At 35.6% G+C, this 14472-nt stretch overlaps 1 protein-coding gene across 1 annotated transcript in view; it reads right to left on the bottom strand.

Annotated features, from left to right (window-relative positions):
* Positions 1-14472, bottom strand: part of EMSY (EMSY transcriptional repressor, BRCA2 interacting) — a 79175-nt gene that overhangs the window by 12976 nt on the left and 51727 nt on the right. The window contains exons 14-16 of the mRNA XM_052653365.1: positions 11901-12074; positions 9684-9882; positions 1469-1633 (exon numbers count right to left, since the gene is read on the bottom strand). Coding sequence (XP_052509325.1) covers positions 1469-1633; positions 9684-9882; positions 11901-12074 — 538 coding nt within the window. The remainder of the gene's footprint in view (positions 1-1468; positions 1634-9683; positions 9883-11900; positions 12075-14472) is intronic.

The following is a 14472-nucleotide window of genomic DNA, read 5'->3' as shown; positions in this document are numbered from 1 at the left end:
CCTATTATCACTAGGCCAAACAACTCGATCTGTTTCCCTTGTACATACTCCCTTTAGAACACTTCCTTTACCCTTAGTCAAGGCAGTACCTGGTATTCTTCAGTTCACCAACCTGAAAACAAAGGGTAGGTAAGCACTACTTAGCATTATTTGCTCCAGGACACAACTGCCCGGAAGAGCACAACACAGTGACCGGTTTAATTTGATCTATTAAAAATTCAAGATAATTCCCAAAGAAATGTTACATTTTTATGACTCTTGAAGAATAAAAATATTCACTGTTAGGAAAATATGTTCCTGCAAAAATGTCTATGGAATGGTCTGGAATCAAGAATGGTTTCCATGGATAGAATAACTTTCTAAATTATCACTTTTTCTACAAAATTATTTGGTTTCCACCCTCTATAAGGCATTAACGGAAATAGTTGAGTATGTCAAAGACAAGGAGCTAAGGAAATGCCTAAGGCCAAAAATAACACCAATAAAAAAATAAAAGACTTAAAATAAATGCTAGTATTTTTAGGTAGTATAGAGTGGATGTTACAACAAACAGTAAGTAATTAAGTCCAGTAAGCAATCATTCAGATTATTCTCACCAAGCATAAAATATGATAAAATCAAGATAATCATTTAAAGAAAGTAAAACAAAACCAAAGGAATACAAAAGTCACCCCACAAGTAGAGAGGACACTGAACTGGGAATCAAAAGACATGGAATCTCACTCTGCCACTAGCCAACTGGATAACCTCTCTAGGTCTCAGTATGTTTATCCATAATGAAATGGTTGGACGAGATCATCACTAAGGTCCCCCCCAAGCACTCTGACAATATCTGATCTATTATAATAGAAAAGTCAGTATAACTAACACAGTTTTGCCTAGAGTTTATAGAAGACATTTAATAACTGGAAATACTGATTGGATCTTGCTAAATGAGAACAGCTTTGCATGGAAGCTCAGGTTGTTAAATTATACGAAGAAGTATGAAGATAAAAAACAAATTAGAATGTTAGCAAGGCCCTTGATGTTTTAAGACCACAAAACTGCTCCACCAATATCAAGCAGGATGGCAGGGGCCCTCCAATTTGCCTTCTACTATTCTTGAATAGAATTGGCAAATGTACTGCATTTATCCTTGTGCTTAGAAATCGACAGACCTACTCCTTTCTGGTGACAAAAGGCAACAGGATTGTCCACTTTAAGCTGGAGAGAGAGAAGAAAAAACTGTGCTGTTTTTTCTTCTTTCTTCTGATAGAAACGATAGACTACAGTCTATCTATCCTTCAGTACTCCTGTGAACATCTTAATGAACTGACAAGTAAACAGACTGAACCAATGATTATAGACAAGTCCAGAGGGGGGAAATGTGCTCAAATAATAACAAAGAAAATATAACAGTAGTAGTACTTTAGCACAACCCATCTCTAGAGAAAACATGCTTCATTCAGCTGAGCATGTGAATTCATACCTGTTGTCTGTTGGAGTTCTAAGAGAGCTTTGATTGTTGAAGTAGCTGATTGTGATTCACTGGATACATCCTGATAAATTATGGTGGGGCTAGTCTCCATTGCAATCTCATGTTCTGACCAATCCTGACGCCGGGAAGCAATTACATGAACTACAGGCTGGGAATCTGTTTTATATTAGTTAAAAAAAAAAAACCCTATAAACAAAGTTTCTCTTAAAAAAAAAAAAAACAATTTGTTCTTTTAAAAAAATCTTTGTTTTACTACAAACTTCATGCTTTATCTCCCCAAAAAGACTGTAAGCTCCCAGAGGACATAATGTCTTTCATGTCTGTATTCACTTATTCATTCATTCATTGATTCAACAGACTGGGCACCTATGTGCCAGTCTACACTTGGCACTGAGGATATAAAGGAGCTCACAGAATAATCAAAGGATGCTCAAGAAGCACACAATCTGGTTGGAGAGACAGACATGTAAAGAGACAAATTACAATTCAATGTTATAACTGCTATAATAAATAGGTGTGCATTTCTGTAGGTGGGTGCATGTCCATGTACCATAAGAACGAAATGCGGTATGAGTCTTATTTTCCCCAATGCACCTAAAAATGTGTTCGGTATTACAACCTGAGCATTCAGTCAACACTTACTGGAGTTACTGAAAGGAAATCCTGTCCACTGACAAGAAAAATGGATAAATGATCTAGAAGCAGCATGATATAATAGGAAACGTATAACATTCAGAATTCAAAGTCTTAGGTTACAGTCCCAGCTCTAGCAATTACCAGCAAGTTGATTCTTTGGGTCTTAGTATCATTATTTCTAAAATGGCAACAATAAAATTACCTCTCTACCTCATAGGATTTCTGAGGGTATAATGAAATAATATTTGTAAAAGAGCTTTATAAACTATGAAGGACAATAGAAATGTTTTATTTTTGTTGTTGTTGTTCTGGTTGTGGCCTGAAAATTTCTCAATTCTAAGCCTTTTTGTTAGTTTCAAAATAAATTATAGCCCTAACTAACTCAAGGTTTATTATATCCATGCTATATAAGTATGCATGTAAATATTAGACACATAAAATCAAACAACAAATTATTTGAGTTTTCCATCTACAGAATAAGTTGATGGAATAAGTAGTATAAGTATAGTATACTACACTACTGTTAAGTTCCTAAACTCCTTGGTTCAAGATACCACATAGAAATTACATCGGCTATAAAAGCATGACTGCTACTCCCAAGTTTAGATTCTAATGGAGGAGACATAAAATGTGTGTGTATGTGTGTGTGTGTGTAGCTTTGTATCCTGGGAAAAAGTCAAATGATTAGGGCAATTATATAATAGAAAGAAAAAGACTACTATGAGTTGGAATGGTCAGTGAAAATATCACAGAAAATAATTCATGCAGCCCCAAAACCAAGAATAAGTACAACTTAAGTTCACCCTTCTATGAATTTTATATTTTTGAAAACCACAAAGTTGTTCAAAAAGGTTGAAGCAGCAGGAATGACTCTTCAAAAACAAAAACCAAAAAAACCCTATCTTCCCCCAAAAAACAAAATCAATATACAAAATATCTGGAATTTTTATTTACCATAAAAACAAAACTGTATTTCTGCTCCCTACCTTATCCTCTAAATTCTAGGTAGATTATATGCCACACCAGGGATGTACAATTTCCATTAAAGTTTCAAAAAAAATCTAGATGATTGAAGAACAACATCATGTAGTAATATCAAATGCCATGTGAGGCCTATGGCAGTTTTTCTTTACTAATTCTAAGAGCATATATAAGAAATTAAACTTAAAGAGAACTGATTATATTAGGGAATCATTCATTTTATATAAACTTAGTTCTCAATTTTAAGAATCTCTCATGATGCTATAAGTACCCCTTGGTTAGATGCAAGAACCTATAGGCAAAGAATGACTTTGCAACCCAACTCTGTAAAATACACATTTTAACTACCCAGAAGAAAGCAAAAACTGCATTGGGAGAGAGAAGGTAAAACAAGACTGGAAAAAGAAAACACATTTCTACAAGGAGCACCTAATCAGACACATCACCCCACATAACATCATCCCATAGGGACTGGGAAGACTGGTTTTCCTCTTTTGTCCATACACAAAAAGTGCAGCTGACCATACAAAGCATCAGTGCAGCAACCACAACGGCTGTGACACAGAACGAGTGTGAACCTAAACGTGAAAAACATCCCTTGAGTGATTTTCCTCTCTACTGTTGGCTCACGCTTCGACGAGATAAATCTACTGCCTACCAAATCTGATGCTGAGGTCAGAGTGCAATGACTGAGACAGCAGGAGCCTGATACAACAGTTCCATTTGATTATGCAGTGTGCATCCATCCAGACTTCTCCACCTCTCTTGGGGATGGTGGCCTACTGACCCTCAGATATCTTTCCCCAGAGGTCATTTAACAAATATTTACTGGGCATATACTACACGTTATGTACTAGAGATATACACTATCCAAAGGCAGACTCAGGCATCTCTACGGAAGAACGTCTCTTATGTCTTTACTATAAGAAGCTTCTATCACATTTACATAGAATTATAAGACCTCTCAGGCTTCCCTGGTAGCTCAGCTGGTAAAGAATCCACCTGCAATGCGGGTGACCTGGGTTTGATCCCTGGGATGGAAAGATCCCTGGAGAAGGGAATGGCTACCCATTCCAATATTCTGGCCTGGAGAATTCCACGGACTATATATATTGGTCCACAGGGTCGCAAAGAGTCAGACACGACTGAGCTACTTTCAACTAGACATGAGACCTCTCAGCTAGAAAAAATAAAATCTAAAAGTATGTTTAATACTATCATCGATCTTATGTTAAAATCTTCAAAATATCACCACCAGTCCAGGAATCTAGCACTAGAGAACTCACTGTTTTCCAAGGCAGTTTCTTTCCATCTTTGCACAGTTATGACAATTAGAAAATTTTCTTGTATGGAGTGGAAACAGGCCTTCTGATTGCTACTCAACAGTTCTAGTTCTGCCCATGTACCTATCAAAGACCAATTCTTTTCCCTCTTCTATGTCACAGTCCTTAAGATAACTGACAACAGTTCCTACGTTCCCCACAACCCAACCCAATCTTCATCTTCTCTTCTCTATGATAAATGTCCTGTCTCCACCTACTGCTCTTCATAAAAATGATTCCCAGATGCTGCACGCATCTAACCCATCTATTCTATACTAAACCCAAGATGTCTGTATCTTTTCCATGATGTAATAGGTATCTTCCCTTTGAAACACTGTCATAAAAAACAAAGCCTTCACAGTATTTAACTGCTTACACAGCTTTCCCCCAAATGTTCCTTAAAGAACATTAGTTCTTTAAGATGTTTTGCAAAAGAAGGGTTCCATGCTCAAAACAGTTAGGGGGCATTTTATATTATATACGCCACTCTTCATCTTTCACAATATATATCACCATATGATGACTCTGAAAAGTTCTGCAATAAGTATCGGTATGTTTTGCTTAACCTTCACTCATTTCTTACCCTCACCATGACCTACTGAGATCATGAAGCTTCTGGAAAAATCATCCTAGAATCCAAGTTACTTAAAACAATGTCTTTATAGGATGCATTTTCATATTTGCCTCATACAGGTTCCATCTTAAATTACTACCCTTGGTTTTGTCTTCTTTTTCTCTTCCATTTTACTTCACATAATCTTGTATTCTAGCTAGTCTACTCGAAACCTTTTTTGGAAATAAAGTTTTTCTTTTAACGTTTTTTTCTTTTTTTAAAAAAAAATATGGAACACAATAAGCCCAATAACCCTGTTCCCAAGTGAAAAAGAGAAAAAAAGAAGATGCAAATAGGAAGGAATGCTGAGGAGTTGTGGAAGGCATGTGGCCCAATTTTCATTTAGCGACCTAGGCAAGTATGATCCTGAACTATTAGTGTTGGTCATCTAGCTGTCTATCAGTATGTAAAAATACTTCAGGTGTATAGAACTTAAAAGTCCCACCCACTAGGTTAGGAGAAACCCCAGAAAGAAAAAAATGTTTTGGACTCAGGAAACAAAAATGAATTTATAAGGCTGAAGCTTAACCCTGTGCCACAGCTGCTGTTACAGTTGCTGTTTTGTTTGTTCATTCAGAGAAACTTTACTGAGTGTCTACTTAGAGCTAGTTAACGTCTTCACTAAATACTGAATATATAGAGATGAGTATAATGCTTGCCTCTAAGAAGTTAGTAGCCTAGTGAAGAGAAAATAATTATATTAAACAAACAAAAAAAGTACAAAATAAAATGATCAATGATAAACTAGCTGGTAGTACAAAGCAATTTTGGAAGCCAAGTATAGAAGGAGTAATGAACCCTCCCAGGGTGATTAAGGGAAGTGCCATAACAAGGTGAAGATGAAAGTCTCTATTCTAGCCTGTGAGAAGACAGTTCAGAAATAATGTATAAGGCCTAAACTGCTTCTCCTTTCAGGCAGGGGGTGGTAGGAAAAGTTTAGAAATCACAAATAGAATCAAGGAATCCTTTAGCATAAAAAGACATCTTTATTCTAAGACTTGTATAAAGGAAGTCACTAGAAAAAGGATAGGAAGTCAAGAAAAGTTGATCTATTCTTACAGTAGAATGCCATCTATCAACTAGGTAACAAATAATAGACTTTAGAAAATTATCACTGGATGCTAAAACTAGTAGATAAAGGTGAGGGATATGATATTTATATAGTTTCAAACCATCTCCCCATATATTACCATTAATCTCAAAGGGACATATGGTAATTTCATAATGCAAAAAAAAAAAAAAAAAAAAAAAAGAGGGAAGGCATTAACCAAGAGATCAACATTAACATCATCAATATTGGGACAAACTGACATGAGTGCCTTCTGATAAGATAAAGCTAAGAATACACCACATCTGTGGAATTCATGCTGAATTAAATGGGAAACATCAGACAATGCAACTAAATGTAATGCATAGTATTGATGTGGACTGTGGACTGGTGGTGGGGGTAGGTTGCTGTAGTGGCAAAACTATAAAGACCATGATTGGACAGGTGATGACATCTGAATGGATTGTATATTATAGAACTAAAACTTTAAATAGTGATTTTGATAACTGTATTTTAGTTATGAAGAGACTAACCCTTAAGGAATATAATCCGACAAATATAAGTATTTAGAGATAAAGGGCATGACATCAACAACTTGTTCTCAAATGGTTAAAAATTTCAAAAATTATAAACACACAGGGGGCGGCACAGAAAGAGAATCAACAACAAAATAAATAGGGCAAAATATAAATAGGTGGTGAATCTAGTAAAAGACTATACACAGAAGTTCTTTTTATTCCTGTAACTTTTTATAAATTTGAAATTACATTAACAGTACTAAACAAAGGTGGGCTAAAAACTACAAAAATAATATAAAGGAAAAAAGGGACTGTTATATAGTGCTTATATTCCCAGTAGGTATGAAAACCAAACTTGAGTCTTAGACTTAGCAAAACCTTTATCCCTTTCTCTTATAACACCGCATATATATTCCCACAGCATATGCAGTCCCTTGTCTTTGAAAAATGTACTAAGAAACTATATAGTGAAATGGGGAGAGGAGTAAGTGAAGATTATAAAAATTGGCTTTAGGGACCTCCCTGGTGGCCCAGTAGTTAAGAAACCACCTTGCAAGGCACGGGACATGGATCTGATCTCTAGTAGTTCTCGGGGAACTATGATCCTACATGCTGTGGAGCAACTAAACCTGCATGTCACAACTACTGAGCCCACACGCTCTGGAGCCTGTGTGCCACAACTAGAGAGTTGTGCAGCACAACAAATATTCTGCATGACACAATTGAGACCTAGCACAGCCAAATAAAAAGCAAATAAATAAATATTTTTTAAAACTGGCTTTACAGTTAACTATATTAGATATTCCTCTTTGGTGGTTTTTTTCTGTATTATAAAATATTTTAAAAAGAAGTAATATGCAATGAAAGATAAATAACACAAGTAAAAATAAATGATGCCACATATAATAACAGATCAAAGAGCAAGAAATTTATACTCAATCACTTCCAAAAATAGTCAAACTTTTGTCCCTTTCTTAGAATGAAAACTAAAGGCTCCCTAATGAAATGGCATGTCAGGGAAGTAATGACTGGCTTATAGCTCCCTTAGGAAAAAACCAGCAATTTCAAAGGTAACCTGAGATTGTGTATATATAATTTACTGTTCAGGTTCCCATTTCAGCACCAATTCATAACCTAAACATTTTACCTGCCTTTTATGAAAATATTTCTCAAAGGAAAAAACAGCTGGAATTATTCAAATAAGTACAGACTTAAAAATAAAAGAGGAAAAAATAATCTTATTGTTAAAGAATAGAATCTATACACATCAAATCAGTAAGTCTAAAAGAAATAGAGTAAATATCACCCCACTATAATCAGACATAAACTGATTCATAACCAATATAGAATGATAAATTAAACCTTACTAAATTGATTCAGAAAATATTACTATTACTGATAATATCCTGAAGAAAATTATCCATTTTCTAAAATGAGAGCCATACTGTTTGCTAAAAATCAATATTTTATTTTTTTATCAGTGAGTTTCCAAAGACCGTTTCAAATGCTACCTCCTTCATGAAGCTTTCTCATAAAGCTTACTACATAGTATAAATTTTAAAATAAATGTTCAAATTGAATTAATGGAATAATTAGCAATATGAATCATTAGTAAGACTAATGTAGGATGATTTCACTAAAGAGTTAAAATAATAATGCCTGTACAATATAAAGAAACTGTATTGAAAAAGTGAAGACGCTAAGAAAGCATTCCAGAGAGAATAATGTGAATATGGGGAGAGGAAACAGTGAGTGAGGAATGATCAAAGAAACAGTTCTGTTTCAATAGATCAGCGCTTCTAAGCACAGGCATAAATATACTACCTGGGTAGTTACGGTAACTGACACACACACGGGTACTAGATTTGTTGCTGTTGTTGTTCAGTTGCTCAGTCACGTCCAGCTCTTTGCAACTCCATGAACTGCAGCATGCCAGGCTTCCCTGTCCTTCACTATCTCCCTGAGTTTGCTCAAATTCATGTCCATTTAGTCAGTGAGGCCATCCAACCATCCCATCCTCCGTCACCCCCTTCTCCTCTTGTCCTCAATCTTTCCCAGCATCAGGGTCTAGATTTGTACAAAGTCTCAAAGTTTATAATCAATATGGCTGGTTAAGGTAACTGACAGACACAGGTACTAGATTTGTAGAAAATCTCAAAGCTTATGATCACTGAGTTTATTTCAAATGACTCCCTGCTGCTGCTGCGGCTATGTCGCTTCCGTCATGTCCGACTCTGTGCAATCCCACAGACGGCACCCCACCAGGCTCCACCGTCCCTGGGATTCTCCAGGCAAGAACACTGGAATGGGTTGCCACTGCCTTCTCCAATGTGTGAAAAGTGAAAAGTGAAAGTGAAGTCACTCAGTCGAGTCCGACTCTTTGCGACCCCATGGACTGCAGCCCACCAGGCTCCTCTATCCATGGGATTCTCCAGGCAAGAGTGATGGAGTGGGTTGCCATTGCCTTCTCCAAGTGACTCCCTAGAACAACATAATTAAAATAGCACTAACTATAACTAGTTTCCCTATTATGGAGCCTGGCTTCATATCACCTTCCTTATAATTAGGACAACCACACAACTATCATCTAAACTGGAATACCTATGAGAGTGAAAGAGAATGCTATTATTATTCTAGAACACAAATAAACTAAGACTTATTCCATGCAAACTGCAATGTATGAACACCCACATACAGCCCATTTTATAGGCCCATCTCTGGCCACCATGATCCTTTCTCAAGGTTCAGCAAAAATCATTTCAAAAGGTACACTCACTTTCTTGTACACTTCTTCTACTTACTCAAAGCAAACAAAAGGAATCACAGCTCTATCCAGTTTGATAATACCTATCTGCCAAAATCACCACCTAGTTTATGAATTATTTGATGAACATAAGCCAAGCAAGAAAGAATGGTAAGCCTTACCAAAAACAAAATGTCTGCTCACATCAAACAAAAGACAATAAAATCAAAAGAACTGACAAGTCAAAGTATACCTGTTTGTTTGAGATCCTTAGATTCAACTATTTTAGAACTAGGGCATTATCTCAGCAATAATTATATAAATCAGAAGTAAAATGGGACTTACCTTGGGAACTCTGGGAGGACTCTGTAGAAGAGGAACTACTATCTGTATAACTCTGTGGTTCTTCCTTTCCTTCTTGAATAGATGAATTACCAGCCTCTGCCACCCTGGATGCTTGTTGTAATGTTTCTGTGACCAGTTGCCTCGTTTGTTCACTAACAACTGTGGCCTGAAATGTCACTGGTTTGGGTTTAATAAGAACCTAGAAGACAAGTGGAAATACAACCAGTATAAATTTTTGAGCATTTAAAATATGTTTCACTTCTAGATCATAATAAAACAAATATTTTCCTGACATGGAAAACAGTACTCTGTCCATTTATTATACTTTGGGCACAGCATTGATCATCACAGACAAATTCAATCTATGAATCAATTATACCAGGCCACATATACATTTCATGCTACAACAGCTACAAGAGCCTTTGCCTTTTCTCGCCTATAACGACTTCAGGAATCATTTTACAATCTGCAGTTATATAGTAGAATGATAGCCACAAGCTAAGGACAGCAGAACAGAAAGACACAGGGAGCCTAGATTCCCAGGGGAAGTGTGTGTGTGTGTTTGTGTGTGTGATAGAATTTAAGTATTTATGTATACTGTACACAGTCAGCATAAGAGGAGATTTCCTCTGATCTCCCAGGAAGTGTGTGTGTGTGTGTGTGTGTGTGTGTGTGAGACAGAATTTAAGTATTCATGTATACTATACATAGTCAGCATAAGAGGAAAGATTTCCTCAGATCTCCCAGGAGAATTTTTGAGTCACAATAACAGTCCAGGATTTCCTTCCTCTAAATATTTATCAACATAATAAAAATAAAACCCTAATTTGTTTAAGCCACTGTTCTTCAGGTTTCTTTTCGGAAACGAAATGAAGTTCCTAATTAACACACCTGTACAAAGTAATCTTGCTTAGGACCTAAGTCATCTTTTAAGAAATCTCCAAAGGGACACTAATTTAGACAACTGGGCGTGTGTGCATGCTCAGTCATTTCCGACTCTTTGTGATCCTATGGACTGTAGCCCCCCAGGCTCCTCCCTCCATGGGAATCTCTAGGCAACAATACTGGAGTGGGTTGCCATTCCCTCCTCCAGCGGATCTTCCCCACCCAGGGATTGAACCTGTGTCTCCTGCATTGCAGGCAGATTCTTTACCGCTGAGCCACAATTTAGACAACTACTATAGTCAATAAGGAACATGTGACAGATCAACCTTGGCAAAGGTAAAAACCGCAGACAGTAGAACAAGTGAAATGGAAAGAAAGTTTCACACTGAACCATTCAATTCAAAGTGTGGACTCCAGGAGTTAACTCCAATGGGGTACATGGAATGAAAATGTTACTTTACCACAATTATTTTTTACTTCTCCATTTATAAGAATCTAAATCTTTCAGACTCTATTAAGTCACCCATTTCCAAAAATTCAAGAATGAAAACATGGGTTATGACAAAGATGATGGAGCAAATGTAACTGTTTACCACTGAAATTTAAAGCAATTTAACCTTATTAGAAAAATCACAAAACTAATGGTTTTGATATATAAACTATTTGGCTATAATATTGAGAGAACTGACTCTAAAGGCAAACTATTAGTTTATAGATAAATTATTATCTTTTATAAAAATTCTAAAATAGCATTTTTCAACCAAAGCTGACATCATTTCCTTTGATATTCTCAAGAAAGTAAAGTACCTGCAAAGTAAACAGTAGCCCAGCAACACAAGATTAAATCCTGAGCCTCAATTTCCCAGATAAATTTCTAGAAAAGCTTCCTTATCATTTACTGGTTGAAAAATGAACAGATCTCTACTTTCTCCATTATTTAGGTTTCAAGGAAATAAAATTTATAAGTAAATATCTCAAGTGCTTTCAAAGGTCATATAAGCTTACAAAAATATTCTTTGACAGATTATGAATAACTACTATCCTCTTTCAACCATCTACTTCTCAAACAACAACATACACCTTCAGCAAATTTTACTCCAAGGGGATTCTATTCTCTAACTTTTGCTCATGACACAACACAAATATTTAATTTTTTTTAAGTACTGAAAAGAGAAACACAGGTTTTGAAAACAGATGGTTATAAACACTCAATCATAACTTTTAATAATCTGGTTCTTTAAATGTTACTCATCTTTTTGTTCAGATTTCTACCTTGGAATTTTAGGAATTTGAAATATACCAGTCAAGAAAAATCACCATATCTTAGCATACCTGTGTTTTCCCTTGCTGCCCATAAACAATTTTTGTTGGGATGATTTTAGCTGCTGGTTGAACTGTGGAACCTATACCTTTTGGCTGAGTTACAATCATTTTGGTGATGGGTCTTGTAGCAGTGATAATAGCTGGCTTTGCTCCTGTTGGCACCGTCTGAATAGTCTTTTCTCCCTAAATTGAAGTCAGTAAATACATGAGATTTACATACATTTAAATGGGAAAAATAACTCCTTTTACTGAAAAATCATAGAAAAGTTTTACCAGGATGATGGGGAAAGGGTTGCAAATTGTGCAACAAAGTATAAGCTTCCAGGTGATCAAAAATGTTAGACCTAGTTGAAATGATCTTAGAAGTCATCTGACCAACCTTCTGTCCAAAGAAGGCAGTAAATATTTCTTGGTGAGTGAATTTTAAAAATTACCTTATTTAAGAATACTTAGTATTCTCTGTCATTCACAGAATGTATATACTAAAAGAGTCAAAAATTATAGAGTATATACTAAAATGTTATCTCTAAGTGTTGGAACTACAGGTCATGCTCCCCCAATATTCATCTTTATGTGACAGTTTATATGAAATAAACATATGTGTAATAAAAAAATTATTGTGCACTCTACCAACAGCTAAATGTTCACATACAAAATAAACTAAGTTTCCCAAATATGAAGTTATAAGGCTATACAGCAGAATGTCTATGTGAAATGGTATGGGCAAGAAATGTAATCAGCAGCGATATTAACATTTTTTCTGAAGTTACACTGGAAAATACAAAGAAAAAACTTAGGACATTTCCCACATTAGCATGTTACTAATATCACTTTAGTCTATTAACTAGATAGTTTAAGCCCATTAACTTTTCACCATTTTCTAAATTTTCATCTGCTTTATTTTTAAGTACTATTTTCTGATCATTTATGGAGTCAATACTTGAGCTTAACAAATTACATTCAAATACATTTTACTAAAGTACAAAAATTTTAAAAATTAAAATCTATAAAATGAAAAAGGAAAATATCTAAAATTTTTTTCACCTTATCAGTTTTTCTTTTCAGTCACCATCACCTAAGTGTGTGGCCACTGAAATTTAGCAGCCAGTAAAAACAAAACACCTAGGTGAACTGGCAAAAAGGTAATTACTCTGTGAATTTAGGTTAAATGATTACAAACTTCACAAGTTTAAATATCTGCTGCAATAATCTAAGGAAAACATGGAGTGTCTGCCAACCATGTGATTACTTATTTTAATACATAACACACCCTTCACGGCAGCATCTCTGGAAAAAGCTCTATAATCATTTGCCAAGAGCTGCTAGTTTGCAAGTAGGCGTGACCTTTTATTAAGAAGCTCAATGAGCCCTGTCCAAGTAAAATTATAAAGACCCATTCAAAACAAACTAGCAGGCTTCTTTTTTGAAAAAGCTCTTCTGGTTGTGTGTGTGTATACATGCACAGGTGTGTGTGTGTGTACAGGCACAGGTAAGCAAGTTACGAGTATAGGTGCATGTACGTATGTGGTAAAGAGGATGGTCTTATACCCTGATCTTCTTGTTTGACTATCATTTCTTGCATCAAACTTTTTGCTATTAGATATATATGGCAGCTAGTACTCACATATACTATTTTTATATCTATATGACCATAGGACCTAGAGTACATGGTACCCCTCTCTTTTAATAGCAAGTTCCATGAAATTACAAACCATGTAATTTCTGAAAATCTATATTCTAATTCTGGCTTTATTTTTGGCTTACTTTGTGAACTGAGCTAGGAACAATCTACGCTTTCCTATGTGATGAAAAAATCTAATACCAGACACCCACCAGCACTGTAAAGACTATGATGCCAAGGAAGCCACTAGAGATCAACTACAATGAAGCATAGTATTCTTTTTTCTAACAAAGTAGAGATACTACCAAACCTCTATAGTTAAGTACAAAGAATAATAACAGTAAGAAAAAACAATTTATTGAGGACTTATGTGCCAGGTACTGTTTTAAGCACTTTTAAAACAGCTACCAGTTAGTTACTCATTACTCAACAAACTCACTGGTAGAGATCATCATTCCCAATGTACAAATGAGGAAATTATGGATGAGAGAAGTTGAATAAGTTAGCCAAACACCTATGATACTCAGAGACAAAGCCTAGGTTTGGCTAACTTCAAATCTCTTAACCTCGTAACAACTGCCTTCAGAATTATAAATGCATCTTTAATTTACTTGATTTTTTTCCCACTAGCTCAGAGAAGTAAAAGTGAAAGTAACAAATCCTTATCATTAATTTAGTCTTAGCACCAAATATTTCTCTTTGCCTAGCCTACGTCCAATACTAGACTGGTATCTACTGGCCATAAGCAGGAATAAAACTGTCCACTGATGGAGTTCCCTCTGAGCTAAACTGGTAGAATCTTCCATCTGAACCAAGCTACGACTGAAATCATGGTCATAAGCAACACAGCCATGAGCAACATGTTTTAGAAATTACTGTAAAAAACAGCATCAGTAGGTGGTGTTTTTTACATCACAGTAGGAGTAAATCAAGCCATTCTAGCCATTGTGGGTTCTAAAG

Source organism: Budorcas taxicolor, chromosome 15 (assembly GCF_023091745.1).
Source record: "Budorcas taxicolor isolate Tak-1 chromosome 15, Takin1.1, whole genome shotgun sequence".
Lineage (NCBI taxonomy): Eukaryota > Metazoa > Chordata > Mammalia > Artiodactyla > Bovidae > Budorcas > Budorcas taxicolor.
This window is presented reverse-complemented; position numbering and strand designations above follow the sequence as displayed.